The sequence below is a fragment of the Stegostoma tigrinum genome, chromosome 31 (assembly GCF_030684315.1).
Source record: "Stegostoma tigrinum isolate sSteTig4 chromosome 31, sSteTig4.hap1, whole genome shotgun sequence".
Taxonomy (NCBI): domain Eukaryota; kingdom Metazoa; phylum Chordata; class Chondrichthyes; order Orectolobiformes; family Stegostomatidae; genus Stegostoma; species Stegostoma tigrinum.
Genome location: NC_081384.1, coordinates 35,696,771 through 35,720,667, shown reverse-complemented (window position 1 = coordinate 35,720,667; position 23,897 = coordinate 35,696,771). Strand labels below are relative to the sequence as shown.

General features: G+C 41.9%; 1 protein-coding gene across 1 annotated transcript in view; it reads right to left on the bottom strand.

Moving 5' to 3' along the window:
• Window positions 1–23,897, bottom strand: part of mrc2 (mannose receptor, C type 2) — a 248,976-nt gene that overhangs the window by 144,002 nt on the left and 81,077 nt on the right. The window contains exons 3-6 of the mRNA XM_048560554.2: window positions 19,705–19,878; window positions 14,851–15,015; window positions 10,806–10,919; window positions 8,271–8,411 (exon numbers count right to left, since the gene is read on the bottom strand). Coding sequence (XP_048416511.1) covers window positions 8,271–8,411; window positions 10,806–10,919; window positions 14,851–15,015; window positions 19,705–19,878 — 594 coding nt within the window. The remainder of the gene's footprint in view (window positions 1–8,270; window positions 8,412–10,805; window positions 10,920–14,850; window positions 15,016–19,704; window positions 19,879–23,897) is intronic.

Sequence of the window (23,897 nt, the reverse complement as noted above, 5' to 3'; positions counted from 1 at the left end):
TCCTCTCCTCTCTATTTATTTCTGAGCTCCCGTCCCCCTCCCCCAATTCTGAAGAAGGGCTCTGACCCGAAACATCAGCTTTCCTGCTCCTCTGATGCTGCCTGGCCTGCTGTGATCTTCCAGCTCCACACTGTGTTATCTCTGCTCTCATCAATTCTCTTCATTACTTCATCTAAAAACTCAATCACGTTAGTGAGATATGATTTCCCATGCACAAAGTCATGTTGACTATCCCTAATCAGCCCTTGCCTTTCCAAATAATTGTAAATCGTGCCCCTCAGCATTCTCTCCAACAACTTGTCCATTCAAGATCTATAGTTCCCTGGCTTTTCCTTAGCACCTTTCTTAAATAGCACCACAATGTTAGCCAATCTTCAGTCTTCCAGCACTTCACCTACGGCTATCGATGATACGAATATCTCAGCAAGGGGACCAGCAATCTCTTCCCTTGCTTCCCACTGAGTTCTGGTGTACACCTGATCAGGTCCTGGGGATTTATCCACCTTTATACACTTTAAGGCATTCAGCACCTCCTCCTCTGTAATATGGACATTTTCCAAGGCGTTGCTATTAAACCAGAATAAACAAATGGTAATGTTACTACTTCACTGCATTACCAGTGAGAATGAATGATGTAATTAAATTGTAGAGCAGACTCCAAGGGCTGAATGGCCAACTTCTGCTCCTACATATTGCAGAATGACAGAAAAGGAGTCCTCAAAAATCAAAAAGTTACCCTTGAGAAAATCTTGAAAGGATGTGTAAGAAAAACTTACATTTTGACTTCTCCTGTCCACTGTAGCATTCTTCAGACTCTCTTCATTTAGTTAATATTCTACATTGCATTTTCCCATACTGTATTCATCTGCCAATATCTTATATTTAACATATCTATATGCACTTTGATGACTCTTTGCATTGTCTTTACAATTTGCTTTCTCAACAATCTTTGTATCATCAGGAAATGTGACAGTATAATCAGCTCTTCATCCAACTTATGAACATAAATTGTAATTAGGTGAAATCCAGCTCTGATCCCTAAGAAATGCCACTAGTTATAGTTGGTTAGCTTGTGCAGCCCAACGGTATCAATGTGGACTTCACAAGCTTCAAAATCTCCCCTCCTCCTACCGCATCCCAAAACCAGCCCAGCTCATCCCCTCCTCCCTAACCTGTCCTTCCTCCCACCCCCTTCTCCTACATACTAACCTCATCCCGCCCCCTTGACCTGTCCATCCTCCCCAGACTGACCTATCCCCTCCCTAACTCCCACCTCTTTACTGGCTCCATCCCCGCCTCTTTGACCTGTCTGTCTCCTCTTCAACTATCTTCTCCTCTATCCATCTTCTATCCACCTCACCCTCTCTGCCTATTTATTTCAGAACCCCCTTCCCGTCCCCCATTTCTGAAGAAGGGTCTAGGCTCAAAACGTCAGCTCTCCTGCTCCTCTGATGCTGCTTTGCCTGCTGTGTTCATCCAACTCTACACCTTGTTATCTCTACTTATTTTGAATCTCTGTTGCAATATACTTTTCCCAACACCATGAGCTCTTACCTTGCATATTAAACTATTAAGTAACAATTTATCAAAAGTTTTCTGTAAATCTCATCCACAGAGGCCAATATTTGTATGGGACAAGGCTGTCATTGTCTTGGTCAGCATTTATTACACATCTCTAAATGCCCAGTAATTGGAGGTATTAAATACTGCAAAGGTTACAGGCCGTGACAACATTCTGGCAATAGTACTGAGACTTGTGCTTCAGAACTTGCTGCCGCATTAGCCAAGCTCTTCCAGTTCAGTTACAACACTGGCAATTACCCAAAAATACGGAAAATTGCCCAGATATGTCCTGTACACAAAAAGCAGGACAAATCCTAACTGGCCAATTACTGCTCTGCCAGTCTCCTCTCGGTCATCAGTAAATTGATGGAAGGTATCATCAACAGTGTTATCTAACAGCACATCATCAGCAATAACTTACTCAGTGACGCCCAGTTTGGGTTCCGCCAGGACCACTCAACTCCTGACCTCATTACAGTCTTAATTCAAACATGGACAAAGAGCTCAATTCCCAAGGTAAGGTGAGGTGAGAGTGACAGCCGTGGACATTAAGGCAAGATCAAGGACCTAGCAAAACTGGAATCAATGGGTATCAGGGAGCTAACTCTCCAGTGGTTAGTGTTATGCCTGGCACATAGGAAGATGGTTACAGTTGTTGGAGGTTAGTTATCTCAGCTCTGCAGGGGTTTCTCAGGGTAAGTGTCCAGGATAAGATGCCCAACCATCTTCAGCTGCTCTATCAATACTGCCCCTCCTTCTTACAGTCAGAGATGGGGATGTTCACTGATGATTACACAGTATTCAGCACTGTTTACACTCCTCAGATACTGAAGCATGTTCAAATGCAGTAAGACCTGGATAATATCCAGGCTAAGGTAACAGGTGAAAAGTAACATTCACATCACAGAAGTGATAGGCAATTTCAATTTCAAACAGGGGCATATCTAACCATCACCTCTTGATACTCAATAGTTGAATTCCCTTGCCCCCACTATAATATATTAGGAGTTACCATTGATCACATAATGAAAGAAACAGTTATAGGAATACTGTAACTACAACAGCAAGTCAGAACCTCGGGATTTTGCAGGGAATAACTCACCTCGTAACTCTCCAGAACAGGTTTTCCAAAGTAAAATTGTTTCTTCATCTGGTGGGGGGAAACAGAAGTTATAAGGGAAGGGGTGGCACTGGTTGATCTGCACTTGCAGTGGGCTAGCACAGCCATGTTGGGTGGAATGGCCTGGGCTCCTTTTGTTGTTCTCTCCTGGGAAGCAATGCAGTAGAGGCGGGTACAATGACAACATTTAAAAGGCATTTGTTTGGGAAAATGACAGGAAGGGTTTAAAGGAGAATATACATGCTGGCAAATGAGACTAGATTAATTTAGGACACCTGGTCAGCATGAACAAGTTGGTCTGAAGGGTCTGTTTTTGAGCTGTATAACTCTATGACTCTTAAAAAACCATTAACAAGACCCAAATCAAAAGTTTTATGGAATACTCCCCACTTGCCTGAATGCATGTAACTGCAACACTCAAGAAATTTGACAGGCATTGAATCCACAAATGTTCATCAAGGTTCCTTAGACAGCAGCTTCCAAATCCCCAAACACTACTATCTCAAAGAACTAGGGCAAAAGATACTTGGGGACACCACCACCTGCAAATTTTCTGCTGTGCTGCTCACTATCTTGACTTAGAAATGCATTGTCGTTCCTTCAATATCCCTGGGTCAAAACCCCAGAACTCCTTTCCCAACAGCATTACAGTGCTGACACCAAACGGACTGCAGCAATTCAAGGAGGCACCTCAGCACCACCTTCTCAAGGACAATTAGGGATGGGTAATAAATACTGACTAGTCAATGATGCACAAATCACATGATTGGTGTAAGAAGTAAATTGTTTCCCTGTGCCCACTCTGCTTCTTAAATCTTCAAACAACTCTAATGAATTTGTTAAAATGATTTCCCTTTCAGAAAACTAAACCAACTCTTCCTAAAGTATTATTTTCCAAATGTTCTGCTACTATCATCTTCAAAATGGATTCTAAAATTTTACCAAAGATGGACAGTAGCCTGTCTGATTTAGTTCCCTGCTTTCTGTATCCCTCCTTTCTAGAACAGTGTTACATTTGTTGCTTATCTGCATGGGCCACTTCAGAATCTTGGGCATTTTGGAAAATTGCAATCAATGGATCCACAACTTCCACAGCCACTTCCTTGAGGATCACAGAATACTGGGATCAGATTCAGACAACTGTCAAACCTTTAGTCCCAAATAGTTCTTTACCTAGTGATTTTGGTCATTTTAAGAGCCTTCCTCTATTTGCTTCTTGGTTTTCCAATATTACTGGGATGCTCTTTGTATCTTTTACTGTTAAGGCATATATAAACTATTCACTCAAAATCCTATGCCATTTGTAGTGTCCCCTGATTATCTCACCCTCTGAGTGACCAGCATTTACTTTAGCTACTTGCATTAGCTTTTACTGCCTTTTCCTATATCGCTTGAAAATCTCATCTTCTTTCCGTGCATTTTTTGTGATCATCCTTTGCTAGACTCTAAAATTTTCCTGATCTTCTAAGCTACCACTAGTCTTTGCGGCACTGTATACTTTTTCTCTCAATTTGATATCATCCTTATGCTTCTTTGTTATCTAAAGATGATGCCCACTTTTTACAGAATCTTTATTTCGAATGGATTATACAAATTTGTGGCATGCTGGAAGATGGTTATGGCAGTAGGAGGGCTGTCATCCCAGATCTAGGGCATCTCTGCAGAGTTCTTCAAGGTGGTGTCTTAGACCAAATCATCTTCAACTGCTTCATCAATGACGTTCCCTCCATCATATGGTTAGAAGTGGGGATGTTGGCTGACGACTGCACAATGTTCAGTACCAACCCCGATTCCTCAGGTGCTGAGGCAGGCGATGTTCAAATAAAACAATATCTGGGAAAATATCCAGGTTTGCACTGAAAAGTGGCAAGTAATGTTCACGCACACAAATCCTGGACAATGGATGCTCTCCGGTAAGAAATAATCTAGCCACCACTCTTGACATCCAATGGCATTATCATTGACCAGAACCTGAACTGGTCTTACCATATAAATATATCAGCTCGAAGAGCAGGTCAGAAGCTAGGAATACCGCAGCAAGTAACTCAGCTCCTGACTCCCAAACGTGCTCACCACTTAATGTACACGTGAGGAATGTGATGGGATACACCCCGCTTGCCTGGATGAGTGAAGCTCAACAGCATCCAGGACAAAGCAGCCAGCTTGATTGGCACTATATTCACGAACATCCAAGCCCTTCACCATTGACTGTCCGTAGCAGCAGTGTGTATTATCTACTCACTGAAACTCACTGACGATCCTTAAAAACGCATGACCACTTCCTTCTAGAAGGACAAGGGCAGTAGAACATGGGAACACCACCACCTACAAGTCACCCTCCAAGCTACTCACCATCCTGACTTGGAAATATATCACCATTTCTTCAGTGTCACTGGGTCAAAGTCCTGGAATTCCCTCTCGAAGAGCATTGTCGGTCAACTGCAGCAGCTCAAGAAGGCTGCTTACCACCACTTTCTCAAGGGCAACTAGGAATGGGCAATAAATGTTGGCCCAAACAGCGATGCTTGGGTCACATGGGTGAAAAAAGAAATTGAATATTGCTTAAAAGAGAGATGTTGTTGAAGTTTATCATCAAGACAAATGCAAGAATGGCAAATTTCGAAGGATCTTAATAACTCCTACGTTAACAGAAAATGGTGTACTAATAGCCAAAGCATTGCCTTGGAGAAAGTAAAGGAAAACAGTAGGCTCTGCTAGCTTCCACGTAAATTAACGAAAAAGACAAGGCTTGAATATATTCTCATTTTCAGAAGAGAGCATGAGAACATATATCACTTCTACCAAGTGTTAATGAGTCATCTTACATTTTTCACTGTCTTAATCTCATTGTTAATGTGGTTGTTTGCACAATCCGGGTTGTTCAGCAGGCACATTAGAAGGTGTCTTATTTAGTGATTTGCAAGTGCAGGCTTGTTGAGTACAGTCAATGTTCTGCCTTTTGTTGACAATCACAGGGACATGCGATTTGATTCAATCAGCCAGTTGTTGGAAAGTTACTCTACAGGGGCTATAGGAATAATATTTTCCACTAATAAATTGCTGCTATCAGTCCAAGAAGACATTCTGCCCATCACATAGTTAGATAATAAAATATACATTTCCATGCTTGTGCAATGCTAGGTACATCGGCTATAAGTCCCAGTGATTGGCTAAACGAGTCAAACAGCATGTTTTTTCAGTTGTCTTGCCTCAAGGATCCAACACAATAGGGTTATTCTTTAATCTGTCTCTTTGAACATAACAAGTTCCAACATAGCCTGTAATCTGATTGGTTCGAGAATGTATTATGCTAATTAATGGTTTGAAATCCATTTCATGGACACACCATCCTGGCTTTGCCAATTTGATTTGCTCAATCTCTATGAAGATTAAAGTCATCCACTATTACTGAAGTCCTTTCCTGTAAATACTCATTATTATTTGATATATAATATGCCTACAATGTAACTACTTACAGGGGGTACACAAACCGTTTCCACAAGTGACCTCCAAGATTTACTATATTTTGTTACCATGCAAACTGAACTGATAGCTTGATCCTCAGGCCAAGATCATTGCACACTACTGTACAGGTATCTTTTGTTTAGAATGTATTCTAAGGGAGCAGTATGTTTGACTGCAGTTTGTAAATTAGGGACAGTTCCTGAATATCACAATCTCTATCTTTGTTTTAAGCACAATAACTGACCATGCTTAGTCTTTTTCAAGGTAAGCTGCTGGCCATCTGTCCCACTTGCCACCTCTCTGCATCTTCCTTTTATGAAATGTTGCTTCCACTTTCCACTTCCCTCACCAACCCTTCCGTTTGTTGACCCTCTCACCTGTTGCTTCTCTCAATTCCCCTTTGTATTTTCAGTCCGACTTGCTGTTTTCCATCAGTCGCCGTCTTCCCCCTCCAGGACAAGTGGTCAATTCCACCACTCTCAGGCAATGCATTCTACACACCAACTAGTCGCTGCACAGACATTTTTGCTCGTATTACCTTTGTTCTTTTACTTTAAATCGGTGTCCTCTCTGTCCCGATCTTTGCAGGAGCGTGGTTAGTTTATTCCTTTCTACCTCAATCCAACTTCCTCTCAGACTTCCCTTCTCCATGGAAAAACAGTCCCAACTTCTCCCATCTTTCTGCCTAACTGAAGCTCCTCATCGCTGGAACTATTCTCATGAATCTTGTCTGCACTTTCTCCAATGACATCACATCTTTATTAAAAGTGCACAGCCCCAACTGGATGCAAAGCTGCAGCTGAAGCTAAGCTTGTGCCTTACACAAGTTCATCAAAACCTCGGTGCTCCTGACACCTGTAGGCTTATTACTAAAGCCCAGAATACTGCATGCTTTATTAACTCCTCCTTGCACTTTCCAATCACTCTCAATGACTTCCATAGACATACACCTAAGTTCCTCCATTTCTATACCCCTTTTAGAGCTGTGCCCCTTATTTTATGTTGTCTCTCCATGTCTTGCCAAATTGAATCACCTATCATTTCTCCACATTGAATATCATTTGCTAGTTGTGGGCCCATTCCAGTAACAAGTCTATTGTCCTTCTGAAAGTCTACATGGCCGTCCTCACTGTTCACACTGCTTTCCAGTTTAGTGTCACCCACAAATTTTAAAAATTACAGCCTTCGCAGTAAAGTCGGTATCATTAAATACATTAGGAAAAGCAAGGGTCACAACCTGGACCCCTGGGGAAGTCTTCAGACCTTCCTCCAACTTAATCCACCTCCATTAACCACTATACTCTGTTTCCTGTCATGCAAGCATTTACACCATTAATGTACAGAGGAAGATGCGTTGCAGTACAATCCTGGGATGTTCCAGCTTGATAATCCCAGCATCACACTGAGAAAAGCAGTTAATGAACTAGGGCAGCTATTCTTGTTCCTTTCATACAGCACTGTGCCAATGGTACTGGAAACCTTTCAGAGTTCAATGCTCCTCCAGGAAGCTGGGTCGCTTCAGGACATTACATTTACTATACTCATAGTGTTGCCAAAATGCCATCTGGTTCCAGGCAAATCAAACACAGTTCTCACAATGTACCACAAAGTTCCAGCAATACAGCACAGCCAGATCACAGACATACAATTCCTTAAGCTACCCACAAGCTTTTCATTGCCGGTCATAATACGCCATCAAGTCAGGACAATAGTCAGAGACGAGATCTGTCCTCATTAATCAAGGCATCATCCTTAAACCTCACACTCAGCATTGGTCTTCAGTTGGCCCACAGCAACGTTTCAATGAATAAACACACTTCTAATTTTATTAAGATTTTTTTTTCCCTTGTTCAGCCTCACGGGAAACCATTTAACGGAAGCAGCTTTACTCTGAGATTCTTGGATTTTAATTCGCCATTTAGCACAGGATTTGTGTCTCTAATCAAGACTTCATTTCCTCTTCCATTCAATTGCTATTTACATGCCTTTAGAAGACTTTTGGATTCTTTATATGTTAGCTCCCGGTGTCTTTACATATTCCAATCTACTGAGCCTCCACCACTAGAATGCAAGGATACAGCACCTTCGCATGTGGAGCGTGCACATCTTGTTACATCCCTACCTTTGGTTGCGGAATCCTTGGACTTTGGCTTCTTCTTGCAGACATATGGCCGAGCGATGCCACAGTCTTTATTTTGCCATCTTCCAGAAGACTCGGTCCTAATAACTCCACAGTTTTCCTCAAATGAGTTTGCAGGCTGGTCTATGGCAGAGAGGAGAAGAAGACATCAGACATTAGTGTGTTGAACCTAGGCATAGTCCAGACCTGCTGTTAGATTGTGTTATAGATAAGTAGCACTCTCCAAAATGGCCAGACTGAATATTACATCACCACGCCCCAAGGTCAGGCCACAAATAAAGTGATACATATTCGACAGTCTGTGACTATGGCAGTACTGGGGGTATAAACAATCTTAGCAGCAGCCGGCTGGACAGCAAACTAAATCATTGCTATCCAATGACTCCTGTTGCAACTTGAGCAGTTGATCAGGTGATACAAGTCGATCAAGTAACACAAGAATAGATGGCATCAATTATCACGCCCAGGGTTGACCAGGATCAGAATAATTGAGAAGACTGCTCCTGATACCTGGGTTGTTGGAGGTTTGGGGGGGGGTGGGGGGGTGCGGAATGATGTAACAGGCAGAAAGCAAGATAAGGAGAGAATGAAGAATCAAGAAAGGTCAGAGACAGAGAGTGAGAGAATTAGTTTGGGGAGAGCTGTTTAGACACACTTTTGATCTGTTTCGTGTGACATTGATCGCCATTTCTATGGACAAGCAACAAGGATATGTCTGAAAACTGATGTTGTGACACAGTAAAAACCAAGTGCAGTTCTTTGTTTCTGAAGAAGGGTCGAGGCCCGAAACGTCAGTCTTCTTGCTCCCCTGCTGCTGCTTGGCCTCTTGTGTTCATCCAGCTCTACACTTTGTATTCTCAGGTTCTCCAGTATCGGCAGTTCCTACTATCTCTGAAATAGTTGTTTGTCCTCTTCTAAAAGCTTGAGATGTTCTATTTGCTGCCTGGGCTCACTTATAGAGCAGGAAAGGAGCAGCTAACATTGTCTTCTCCTTTCCTCCATATGCTGCCTGGCCTGCTGTGTTCTTCCAGCCTCCTAGTTGTCCATCTTGAATCCCAGCATCTGCAGGTTTTGTCTTGGCTCACTTATAGAGTGGTGACTTGACCTGAGTACTGGTGGACAGGTCATCGTTTTTTACAAAGTGCACATTAATGAAAAGGATAGTAAACAGAAAGGGTGACACCCCACTTCCAAGGTAAATAGAGGTCTCTTGTATCTGAGTTAGGGAGTTGACAAATTTCTTTCTTAAAATTTTGTAACAGGGTCGGTGAAATTGAAGTTGTTAGAGTATCTGAGAAGAATACAGAACAGCTTCTCCTGAAATTAGATATTCAGGATAAACATGTTCTGTGGAAAACTGACTGAGTAAAAGGTAGAAATTACCAACTCAAGTATATGTTTCCAAAAGGGTGAAGTGAAAGCACAGACACCAACTGCAGCTTTTGAAAAAATCCCGAGGTATGGGACTGGAGAGGGGAAATGGATTCCTATTTAGGGAAATTTGTGATAAAGAAATAAGCCTTCCATTTGGAGGTGAATTTGTCTGACTTCAGTTATGGATAAGATTCCAGAGTCCATAATGCAGGATATATTTGGTGAAAGGTATGGGCTTAACTGGAATAATTAACATGGATTGGCAAACGACAGTTGTTCATGATTGAGGACATCATGTTATTATTTTTTATTAATTCATTCATGTAATGCGGCTGTTGATGGCTGGACCAGCATTTGTTCCCCATCCCTAATTACCCAGAGGGTAGTCAAGTGTCAAACCCATTGATGGGGGTCTGGAGTCACATGTAGGCCAGCCCAGGTAAGAAGGGCAATTTCCTTCCTTAAAGGGCATCTGGGAACCAGATGGGATTTTAGACGATCGACAATGGATTCATGGTCATCATTAGATTCTTAACCCCAGAATTCAAATTCCATCATCTGTCCTCTAAACATTACCTGGCCTCTAGATTAACAATCAAGCGATAATACCACTAGGTGGTAGCTATACCAATGGATGAGGGGTTACAATGCATACTGCGTATGTGGATTTTCAGAAGGAATCTGATGAAGTGCCACATAAGAGACTTGCTACAAGAATGAATACATGTGCCATGGAGCTGCATGGATACCGAAAACATGCTTCCTGGATTCATCAGATGTGGAATGGTGTACCAAAGGAATCTTGGTCCTTTTTGGTCACTCTCCTATACAAAGGATTTCGAAAAAGTTGGAAAAGAATGATATTGAAGTTTGGTGATTATTAGAACAGATAGTACATGGAGGAAGACATTTTACAGGAGGACACATGCAAATTAGTGGATTAGATAGGTAGATGACAAAAGCAAAAAAAAAAGAAACATGACCTTTTGGAAAAGATAGTTTAAAACCGAAGTACAAAATAGTGATTGACTGTAGAGTAACAGAGCTGACAGTGCAATGTTAGCAGCAAAACATTTTAGGCTGAGGGCATGCCATGTGGAGGGGAAACAAATCAAGTTATTTAATATTCACTGTATTGATTACCCCTCTCCCAGTTGAGGTATTTCAGTGGTGATCCATCAGACCATTGCCAGCCACCATCAATATCCAAATCATTCAGGCCAATCCACAGAGTAGCACTATAACCAGTCAGGAGACCTAGAGAAGGAGACAACTCATATCAGAATGCAAAACATCAGAGTAAAACTGCTAGATCTTGATATCCTACTTAGACTAAACTCAAGTGTTTAAGGGCACTGTCGCTTCAGATGCAGATGGTTCTTCCAGCACCTCACTGGTTGTTCTGTCTCACTCAACTTTTTAAATTCATTTTCAGGAGGAAGCATTGCTGGCATTAGTGTCGATCCTTGGCTGACCTTGAAAAGATGCTGGGTGAGCTTTTCTCTTAAACCGCTGCAGTCTGGGTAGTGACAACATTCCCACTTTATCTGCAGTGGATTGACCAGAGACAATGAGTGGCAGCTAGGCCACCTCAGATGGAATGTAAAAGTCAACCACAGAGGTGTGGGTCTGGGGTACGTGTTGTCTAAACCAATTTAAGACAGAAGGGTTCTTCCCCCATAAGTCTTTAGCAAACCAATTGGGTTGGTGGTCGACAATCTGACAGCTTTGTAGTCATACAGCAAAACAGCACTGAAACAGATCCTTCAGTCCAACCAGTCTATTCCAATCATAATCCCAAACTAGACTAGTCCCATCTGCCTGCATGTGGCCCATATCCCTTCCATCCCTTCCTATTCATGTATTTATCTAAATAGCTTTTAAACAGTGTAACTGTATCCGCATATACCACTTCCTCTGCAAGTTCATTCCACAAACAAGCCACTCTCTGCGTAAAAACAAAAATGCCTCATGTCTTTTTTTTTAAATAGTCACTTATACTGTCATATTTTTACTTACACATCCAAATCTTCAAACTGCTGGGATGGGATTAATAGTCCAGTAACATAATCACTATACTACCACGTCTTGAAGCTTTGTCAAGTTCTAAGAGTCTTCAAATGCTGCCTTGAAACAAAATGACCACATTTTAAATCACAGCTGGAAGAGGCTTGGAACTAAGCCAAGCCCAGGAATACTGTGACTCCAAGTTTATCAATAATCATCCTCTGCCCTTTGACAAGTACCTGACCTCCATTGACTGAGGAGGTTGGGAGAAAGCAAGGTCAGTGGGTAATGAATATATTTCCTCACACCACACATGGGAAATTGGGATCCACTTTAAAACAAAGATGTTTAGAAAATTTCCACTAACCCCATTGTAAAATCAGAGAGATGGCAGTTAGTGAGTCAGGAGTTAGTATATTCCAATCAGTGATGCTCCTGTGCAGTACAAGAACATACTAATAGTGCCCACTTCACCCACCCTTTACTCCTTCAAAGTCAAATGCATAAAAGTCAAGCAGGCATTAACTTAAGGGATCAGACTGCAGGCACTCAGAGCCTGAACTCTGTTAAGTATCATCTCCCAAAGACATGGCCCTCGGCCAACTGCCAGAGGAAGTGACTCACAACATGTGAACCTTCCAACTTGGGTTGTGGCAAGAGCTACCCGTCAGCTCTAGCTGAGTCCCTCCTCAAGAGTTTGAGCCGAGGTGGGTCACATGACCAGCAGAGGCCAGCTGTGGAATAGAAAACACTGGAAAGATACACAAACATTGGAACATGACCTGTCAAAGAGACCACAATTTACGCAGTAGGAGCCCTGCAGTCCAAATCTCACCAGTTGCCTTTCCTTAATTTACATAACTCAGTAGAAGCAGGTGCTAGCATTGCCAGAGTCAAAGAAACTAGTTGATGCCCTAGGAATATAGAACTTAGAAGCTGAAATAGGCTATTTGGCCCTTCAACCTTGCTCTACAACTTGATACAGTCTTGGTTAATCCAGTTCTGGTCTGAAATCCACTTTACTGCCTGCTCCTGACAACTCTCGACTGCCTTGTTTATTAGAAAAGTCTAACTTGACCCTGAACAAATTCAATGACCAAGTCTCTATTGCTCGATGCGGAAGAGAATTCCACAAATTAACGATCCAGTAAGCAAAAAAACATTTGTTTTAAAGTTGTGTCCCCTAGTTCTGTACAGTACAGGGTCATCACTGTTCAAGCTCGGACCTGCCAAACCGGCTTTCTGAGTACACGACTTGGAAAGTTCTAGAATGTACAACGTGTGAGCATGATGTGCCTCCTGATGGTTTGCTACTAAAAACATTCAAATGGATTGCCGTTAGCAGCAAGCAGTCCCAAAAAGTGAAGCCATCCCATCTGCATTCCTCCTCCAAAGGCCAATCTTCCCACTGAAAGACTTTGGGAATCACATGCGTCCCATCTTGATTAACAGCTGAGTTCATTCCGCTCAAGCAACCTCAAGACTCATAACAGTAACTAAGATGGTGCCACCTCCACTGTTTGCTGTTGATATCCTTTCAGAGGGTCCAAACTCAGCAAAAGCTTGTCAAAAAGGAGGGAATTAGTGCCAGATTGTAATATTTCCAGGAGTAAAACCTGACAAAGTTGATTCCTTAGGGAATGAAGTTGCAAGCCTTGGCCCTGGTGTGATAGCAAAGAGCTGGAACAGTAAACTGAATGCACAACTAAGAATGCTTTGATCTCTAAAAGGATGAAAGATTGTCAGGGATATGCAGGAAAGTACAGTTGAGGTTAAAACCAGATCAACCGCAATCTTATTGAATGAAGAAGCACGATCAAAGGACTGAGTGGTGAGCTCATGCTTCTTGTTTGCATGCGTGTATTTTTGTATGCTATAAAACTTATAAGGAGTGAAAAAAAAGATGAATAAACCTAGAATTGCTTTCACAGAATCCCTATAGTGTGGCAGCAGGCCATTCAGCCTATCACATCCAGAACAACCCTCTGAAGAGCCAGACTCACCCCTCTACAATTCTGTATTTCTCATGGAAAAGGGAATATCCCTGCACATTTTGAGCAATTAAACATGACCAGTTCAACTAACCTGCACATCTTTGGGCCATGCGGGAAATCTGGAGCACCTGTAGGAAACCCACACAGACATGCAAACGGGCAACTGTGTGAAGTTTGCACAAAGTGGGAATCGAACCTGAGCCCCTGATGCTACGAGGCAGGAGTGCAAACCAGTGAGTGACCATGCTTTGAAGGATTAATTTCATTATCTAGTTGGCAGTCATGCCTCTGAGACAGACAGTTGAGGATTTCACAAGTAATCAAATTCAATATTTCAGTGCAATACAGAGGGTAGCAATGTTTTTCAAAGATTTTCAGAATGGATTCAGTAAAAATTGGTTCACATGTTTCCTATAGAACGGCAGCAAATACTGAGGTAACGTATTGTCTGTGAAGTACAATTACACCTGAAAGCTGCTGAATAAACATGAGCTACTTCTTTCATTTGTGACATTTACAAATTGAATCATTTGCTCCCTGCAGGATCTCAACAGTCACATTCATTGCAGAGAGCTCATGAAAGATATAATAAAAAATAAATTTACGTAGCATTTTGCTTAATCTAAGGACTTTCTAACATATTATACAGCCACTGAGGTATATTTTTGCAGTGCAAGGAGGAAATGTGGCAGGGAAGTTGCACACAGCAAGATCCCACAAAGAGTAACGTGACATTGGCTAGATAATTTTCTGTGTAGGCTAACGAATGAGGGGTAAATCTTGCTCACAAGCATTGAGGAAAGATTTCAGTTCTTCTTTAAATGCTCTATTGGATCTTTTACATCTTGACTAACAAATGAGTGAAAGGATATTTTGAGTCGGGGGAATGTCAAGTTGAGGTCACAATCAGATCTTACTGAATGGCAGACCAGGCTTGAGGGCTGAACGGCCTACTCCTGCACCAATTTCAAACATTTCTTTGTAATTATGTAAACTCTATGAAGACAGACAAGGGCCTTGGTTTATCATCTCATCTCAAAGTCAGGTTTGAAAGTGTATCTCTTCCTCAGAACTGGGCTGGAACGTCAGTGCAGATTATACCCTGATCTTTCCAAAGATGGGCTTGAACACGGGACTCGGAAACGGGGGAGTACACTATTGGCTAAAACATGGCATTCCTGCCATACCATTGATGTACGTCTGCTCATGAAGTTCAGTAATGCTCAGGAGATCAGCATTCTGCTGCTGACAGCTAATACGGGCCTCACTCCAGGAGAGAGTAGACTGGAAGTTGAATTGGTAGCAGCTATTGCTCATTGGGTCCTTGTCCCAGAAGGTTTCACAGTCATCACCTGAAGAAAGAGAAAGTTGATCAGTAAAAGTTGACACACCTAAGAGTTTCAGCTAATTCAGCTGACTGACCCGGCAATTAAGACAACAACAGATCATGAACAAACTGGTCACACAATATATTTTCATAGTGACGAGAAAGGAAAGATAGTTGTAAAGCAGAGCTATCAAAATCTCCTAACCCACCACCCAATAGGTAAAAAAATACTAACTTAAAATGAACTTCTCACGATGTGAGCTTTACTAACAAAGCTGTAATTTATTGTCCATTCCCAGTCACTGCTGAAAAGCAGTGGTGAGCTGACCATGTGGCATAGGACACCCACAAAGCTGTCAGGGAAGGAGTTCCAGGATTTTTCCCTGGTAACAGTGAAGGAACAGTGATACATTTCCAGTCAGGGTGGTGAGTGGCTCGGAGAGGAACAGGCAGGTGGCAGTTCTCCCATTCATCATTGTGATGTCACCGGTTTGTTAGGGGTGGTTTTAAAACAGTCTTGGTGAGCTCCTGTAGTTTCATACAGTTGTACAGGAAACAGATCCAACTCATTAATGCCAATCAGATATGCTAAATTAATCTAGTCCCATTTGCCGGCATTTAGTCCATACCTCTCTAAACCCTTCCTTTTCATGCACCATCCAGATGTCTTTTAAATGTGTGCATCCATGTAGATCATACATATTGTATATCATACTTGGTTTCAGGTTATTTCCAACATCCAAGTCTATGAACTCTCTACTGGTGGCAACGCTGTGTCCCTGTCCCTCCAAATTTCCTTCACCTCACTCCTCCCATACTTATAATCCTCTTTATTACCTACAATATTCTTACACACATATTCCCTCTATCCTTCCATTCCTTCTCCCACTATCTCCTTCATTATCCTCACTCCATCCTGTCCTCTGCCCCAACTCCTCACTCTATTTGATCTCCACTTATCATTTTCCCCATCCAACCTTATCCTTCTATTGCGTCAGCTGTAGCTAAATGGATGCCACATTAATGATAATCATTTCAATCAATCACTTGCAAGGATTTCTTTAACTCTGTGGATTACTTTATTACAAGTTATATTACAAGTTAGGAAACAGATATTACTGCAACCAATTGGTTTCTTGCGTGCAATTAGCAGATATGCAGCAGACTAACTGCCAGGCAGAGTCTCAACATTGTGTACAGAGGACAGGGCAACTTTAAAGGTGAAGTTTGTTATAAGAGACATACATAGATTTAGGTGAGAGGCCCACTCCAGGATGAGAAGAGCAATTTAGGCTCATGCGCCTGTGTTGTACAGAGTTACACAGTGAGAGGTGCTGTCTTTCAGGCAAACCTTTCAAATGGATGTAAAGGAATCCATGTATATTTTTGAAGAGGAGTGGTGAGCTGTGCCATGGTCAATATTTATCCCCAACGAACAGTACTGAAAAATAGATAATCATATCATTATCTCGGTACTGTTAGGGAGGGCTTGCTGTGCGTAAATTAGCTTTTGCATTCTATATAACAGTGGCTGCACCTCAAAATGTAATTAATTGACTGTAAAGTGCTTTAGAATGTCTGAAGGCCATGAAACATGTTCTATAAATATAATTATTTCCTATCAGCTTTCTTCTTGTCCATTACCCCTTCTTATTCCTTCTCCCAAAAACTCCTTCCAATTGCCACAAATCTTTCCCTTTCATAGTTCTCCCTCCCTCTCCACCCACCTTCCTCTTGTTCCTTTCCTGTGCTAATGGATATTATTTATAAGGGCTTGCAGTAGGCATTTGATAAGATTCCAAATAAAAGACAGCTTATAAAAATGAGAATGAACCTAACTAGAGGATTTCTGACTGGCTCAGACAGGAAATTGATTTGAGTGGCAGGAAACAGAATATAGAAAAGGGTGCTGGGTCTGTACACCAACTGGCAGATTGTGACTAGTGGCCAGGGGATCTATACTGGGGTCCCAGCTTAATGTGATATTTACAAATGATTTGGATAAAGAAGTAGACAGAAGTGTTAGCTAAGTTTGCTAGCAACACAGTGAGCAATGCTGGGCACAGAAAATTCCATAGACTTTGATAGATTAAAGTAAGTGAGAAAATAAAGTAACAGATTGAGTTCAAAACAGACAAGTATGAGATCATCTGCTTTGGAGCAATAATACATCCAAAAATTTTCAAAATAGTAAGAAGCTCAAAATTGTAGATGAATGGAGAGATTAAGGAGTCCAAATATAGAAATCACTAAAAAATTCATAAATTCCATGGATATTTTATTTCTTCTTGATATCAGTCCATTATTCGTCCAAGATGGCAGAGCTCATCCACTCTGATGACTCTTCTTTCTTTCTTCTTGTCGTTTGAAAAGGTTTTTCTTTCTCTAGATAACAAGGTGTACAGCTGGATGAACACAGCAGGCCAAGCAGCATCTTAGGAGCAGGAAAGCTGATGTTTCGGGTCTAGACCCTTTTTCAGAAAATTTTCTGAACAGGGGTCTAGGCCTAAAACGTCAGCCTTCCTGCTCCTAAGATGCTGCTTGGCCTGCTGTGTTCATTCAGCTCTACACTTTGTTATCTTGGATTCTCCAGCATCTGTAGTTCCTATTATCTCTTTTTCTTTCTCTACTTGTTTTCTAGAGGGATCTCAGTCACTGAAGCAACGGCAGCCAGCAGTGGCTATGGCTGGGGACTTTGGCAGTTGGCCACAAGGCAGTTGGTGTGCCCTGGCAGTCAGTAGCATTGCGGCTTCTTTGGGAGTAAGACACCATGGTGGCTCAGTGGTTAGCACTGCTGCCTCACAGTGCCAGGGGCCCAGGATCAATTCCAGCCATGGGCGACTTCAAACTCCACACAGACACATTCTCCCCGTGTCTGCATGGGTTTCCTCTGGGGTCTCCGGTTTCCTCTCACAGTCCAAAGATATGCAGGTTAGGTGGATTGGCCATGCTAAATTTCCACATAGTGTTCAGAGACATGCAGGCTGGAGTGGTTACCCAGGGAAATGTGGGGTTACAGGGATAGGGTGGTGAGAAGGGTCTGGATTGGATGCGCTTCAGAGAGTCAGGGTGGACTTGATGGGCCAAATGGTCTCTTTCAGCATTGTAGTGATTGTATGATTCTTATGAATATGAGGGCTTGAATATAAATGCTAACCATATTCATGCCAAAAGTAATATTTTTATCCTTAATTGCTACACATGGCGTTCTCTAACTCTAATGGGTGAAATTGAGCACAAGGCCTGTTTTTCTCCTATTCCAACCTTGCCTTGGTCTCTCCTGCAGACAGTGACTCAGCTTCGGGTGCTCACCCAGTGGTGCCAGCTGCTACCTCACACAATTGGCCATTCTTCCTGAATGAGGCTGAACTGCCAATGCTGGCAAGCTGGTCAAAACAACAGCATCTCAGAGCCAAGTCCAACACTGTCCTCATGTGACATTCAAACACTTTCCAGCAGCAGCAGCTCTTGCTGAATGCCTCCTGTCACCATCCAGAGGTATGGCAGACCTTATGACGCAGCCAAGAGTGGGGGCTCAAAAACCTGCCTTGCCAGGTTGGGAGGATTTTCTAAAACTTGGGTCTTACACCATAAAATTACCTGGCATGTGCCCCAGACAGGAGAGGTCACAAATACACCAAGCCTTGCTGGGAATCTCAGAAAATAATTGGCTGTATTATAAGCTGTGGACTTATAAATGTCCTGAGACACAAATTATAAATCATAGCACATTCAGCAGAATGATAAACCTGTGTAGCTCTGGAACATGATGAATACTTTCTGGAGTTTTGGCAAGGGTCGGTATTTTGTTATAAAAGGAGGTGATTGGAAAGAGCTGAAGAAAACACTCTCCCTCTCTACATGAAATGAGAAAGAGAGATTGTGAAGGCAGCACAGAGGGAGGGGAAGAGACAAGAGATAGGACAGAGAGAGAATAATCCTGGAAAAGGGAATCATAGAGCAGAGACAGCATAGTGAGGATGGGCCAGAGTCCAGTGGAGGTCTAGATAGGCCTTATGGAAAAAGTCAGGCATAAAGTTGTGTTACAGAGCGAGGTGGGGGACAAGGACTGAAGGCTGGTCAGAGGGCGAGAGCCAGTCAGAGGGGAAAGGAGATTCTGAGGGTCAGTCAAAGTGTGAGAGAGTATAATGAGGACTGAGGACTGGTCAGAGTTGGAAGGAGGGTTTGGAGGCCAATCAGAGCATGAGGGAGGGTGAGAGGGACAGTCAGATTGTGAGGGAGGGTGAGGGGGCTGATTAGAGCACGAGGATGGGCCAGAGCATGAGGTGGACAATGACAGGCAGTGGATAGGTAAGAGAGCTGGCACACAACTGATGGTGAACAAAATACACAGCAAAGGTGATCTAGCCTTTGGCAGACCTGTTAAAGCTTGCAGTACTCTAAATTGCTTATAAATCACTTTAAACATAAATGAAAATTACAGTTTCCACAGGTTTTGTTTTTGTAAAACTTCATCAGCTGTTGACTTCTGGTCTTTTTTTCAAAAGTCTCCTTCCATAGCAAAATTTGAAGCGAGGCTTTGTCCTGGGAGTTAAAGAGACTGGAAGGGCTCGCTGTCATTCTAACTAAATTTTAAACATTAACTGAGAGAACAGAGAACCCACACATGGGCAAAGGCAAGAGGAAGTTTGATCCAAAATCTAGGTTGCATTTATACGTTCCAGAGACAGACTCATCAAACAAAAACACCTACTTTTGACAGGACAGAATCCCCATTGTTCATCCAGTCCATAATCTACAGTTGTTGCGCACCAGAGGTGTCCATCTTCTCGGCCAATACTAGTGCAGTCATGGTACCATTGGCCGTCGTACATAAATGGAATGGTGCATGGCTTCCCATGAGAATTCCCCTGGATGGTGTAAATCTCTAAAATAAATAAATAATATTGTTCAGAAAGTAAAAGGTCACAGTGTATATCAACACCAAGAAGTCCCACCTGAATGGGGCTGACCATGGGCAACTGTCATGCCTGAAGGTGACTGGGACTGACTTGTACACATATCATTCACACTACTTAACCCATCACCGTCACCACTCACTGCATTTGCTGCTGAAATCCTACTCCTACTGCAGTTACGGTCATAAGTTCATTTAAATTAAAATCGTGAAGACCAATATCCACCTTCAACTCTTAGGCTGATTAGGGATGTCAATACTCAATTTTATGGATAACCAATGTGCAAAGTGATAGAAACAGAATAATGTATGCTAGGTAGTCTTGCTTTTTAAAAAGAAATTAAAACTACATTCTAATATAGTTATTTCAAAAGATATAGGTTCATTGAGATACAATAGCAAGGATTTGTAAAAGGCAAATCGCACCCTATTTCTTTATTTTATAACTTTATTTATTTTTCTACCTGTACTAAAAACAACGATAGTGCTCTACTTCTAATTTTATGTATGTTACCACTTCTACCTAAGTACCTTTGTACCTAAGATAGCGCAGAGTGTGGTGACATTATAAAGTTTTTACTGTACTCAACTATATGTGACAATTAAGCTTAAATCAAATAAATCAAATCAGACCTGAAAAATGATTTGGAGAATAGTGGGAAAGTTATGCTAGGCCTTCCTAAGTCACAGGTTATGCCTCAGTTAGAGTACTGTGGTCGCTTTAGGCACTACAACTTAAAAAGGAAGCCATAATCTTGGCGGAGATGACTAACTGGCAACAGGGATAAACGGTTTCACAGAATCTCAGAAGTGTTATGGTGCAGAACGATGCCATTTAGCCCATCATGTCTGCGCTGGACTCTCTGATTGAGTACCATGATTTGGTGCTATTCTCCTGCCCAGAACCCTGCACATTATTTCTATTTAAATAATCATCCTATGATGTTTCCTTGAAGGCCTCAATCAAACCTACCACCACCGTACTTTCCAAACCCTAATCGCTCCCTGTGTGAGGGAATAAAAACATACATAGCATTTATTTCTTTTGCAAATCAGTTTGTCCGTGTCCTCTTATTTTGATCCTTTTACGAGTGAGACCAGCTTTTCCCTGTCTACTCAGGGTTAATTCTGTTAATTAGAAGGAAGCAGAAAAGCTAGTGTTATCCTCCTTAAAGCAGAGAAGGGTATAAGGTTAATAGCAGTGTCCAAAATTAACTGTGACAAAATGGTTTCTTAGCAGTCAAGAGAATCAAGAGCGTAGAGGAACGTTTAGGGAACAGTAACCATTGTATCATGGGTTTAGGTGATAAAGTGAAAACGACAAGGAGAATTTGAAGTCAGAGTAAAACAACACTTAAATCGGTGAAAGACCATTTGGAGTGAAAATAGATTCGCCACAAATGGGGCAGCATGGAGGCTCAGTGGTTAACACTGCTGCCTCACAGTACCCAGGATCCAGGTTTGATTCCACCATTGGGCGTATGCACATTCTCCCCATATCTGGCTGGATTTCTTCTGTGTGCTCCAGTTTCCACCCATAACAGGAATGAGTAGGAGGTTGGTTCTGGGTGGGTTGCTCCTTGGAGGGTTGGCTTGGACTCGCAAGGCTGAATGGTTTGTTGCCACGCTGTAGGTTTCTGTGATGCTATGATACAGGCAAAGTTTGGCAAGCAATATTGCTGCAGAACAATGGACTGTCTTTAAAGAGATGGTTTGGGTTCAAATGAGGTTCCTTCCTCAGAGGATGGTATGGTCAGACAAATTCAGTGTTTCTAAATGACAAAAAAGATAGCAAGCAAGATGAAGCGTAAAAAGAGTGCATGTGGTTGAAACAGATTGATAACATCAATGAAAATAGGGATGAATATGGAAGGTTCAGAGAGGTCCTGAAGAAACAAATGAAAGAAGCAATGAACGAGCACTGGCAGCGGACAGAAACGGAAGCCAAATTACACTGGCATGAAGTTTTTAAAAGACTGCTAAAGAGAGATATTGGATTAATAATGGGCCAGAAAGGAAACCTGCATACAAAGATGGAGGTATACTAAACAAGTGCTTTACATCAGTCTTTACAAAGAAAAAGGATGCAAAATGAGACGCTAATTGAACTACTAGAAGACCCAACAATTGATTAACAGAGTTAACATTTAGAGAGTAGCATGAAGAATCATATTGGACTCTAAACATTAATTCTGTTCTGTCTCTGTAGATGTTGTCAGACCTGTCGCGTTTCTCCAGTGCTTTCTCTGTTTCTTTCAGATTTCCAGCCCCTGCAGTATACTGCCTGTATTAAATATTTGGCTGGAGGTGAAACCAGAAGGGCCTCACCGAATGCACCAATGATAAGGAGGCACGGAAATGACGAAATTATGGAGGTACTGGCCATTTCTGAGGAGGACTGTACATTTGCTGCGAAAGAACTGCAGAATTTTGAACACTATGCTTTATTGAAACAGTGTGGGCCAGTTTAATCACATTAGAAAACAACAATACAGGCCAAATGCAAATTAATTATGGAAATCCACAATGGATTTGTCAAAGGTAAATCTTTGTTTAATTTGTACGTGGAAGTGCCGGTATTAGACTGGGATGGACAAAGTCAGAGGTTACATACACCAGGTTATAGTCCAACAGGTTTATTTGAAATCACGAGCTTTTGGAGCACTGCTCCTTCATCAGATGAAGTCTTCACCTGAAGAAGGAGCAGTGCTCTGAAAGTTTGTGATTTCAAATAAACCCGTTGGGCTATAACCCAGTATCGCATGACCTCTGACTACATTTAGCTTTAAACATAGAGTCACTAGACTCATAATGTTAACGGTTTCCCCACATAAACTGTCAGACCTGCTGAGTTTCGCCAGCAATTTCTGTTTGTGTTTCAAAATATCACCAGTTTTGGAAATGCAAAACAAATAGATAAAGATTTTAGATATTCAACAGGTCAGGCAATTTCTATGCAAAGAGAAACAATGTGCATGATTCAGGATGCCGACCTTCCATTAGTGAAAAGCCATCAAACAAAAACATTAACATCAATAATAAGAGTAAAATTTGATGTTAAGAAATGTGAGGTGATTCATTTATGAGGGAGAATAAGTTAAGAACATGTAAATGTATAAATTTATTAAAAGCTTTACAGATACAGCAGAATATTGTAGGGGTAGAGAAAGACACAAAGACGACATGGAACCATAAAACAAATGGATATAGGATCATAGAGTTTATTAGTAGAAGCAGAGAATAAAAGAAAGGAAGTAGCATTACACCATCGAATCATTCTGTGAACAGAATATTGCATCTAGTTTTGGCTCCCTTCCTGTAGAAATGCCAGGGAGAAAGTACAGAAAAGTTTCACTTTCTGTCACCAAGGATGAAGGATTTGAGTTGAAATGCAAGTTCATTTTAGTGGAACAAAAAGGATTTTTAAAAAATAATTCACAGGATGCGAGCATTGCTGGCCAGACCAGCAATCGTTTCCCATCCCCAACTGTCCTTGAGGAGGTGGTTTTAAGCAGCCCTCTTGAAGGCAGCATTCCAAGTGCTGTGTGTACATCCTCTGTGCATTTAAGAATGAAGTTCCAGGAACAAATGACACTGAGGAACATATTTTCAGATGAGGATGGTGTGGGGCTTGGAACAGAACTTACGATGGTGCTGCTCCCTGTTTTCTACCCTTGTTCTTCTAAGTTTCAGAAGTTAATGTTGAAAGATCCTGGGTGAGTTGCTACAGTGAATCTTGCAGCTGGTAAACACTGCTGCTGGACAGAGTGAATGAAGAAGTTGGTGGATGAGGTGCCAATCAAGCGAGCTGCTTTGTCCTGCATAGTGTTGAAATTCTTGAGTGTTGTTGGAGCTGCACTTACTCAAGTAAATGGAAAACATTACTTCACAAGTCTGGCTTGTGCTTCAGATAAGGGAGGGGAACCTTCTAAGATGGTGGACTTGGGAGTAAAGAGATGTGTTACATGCCACAGAATTCACAATCTTTG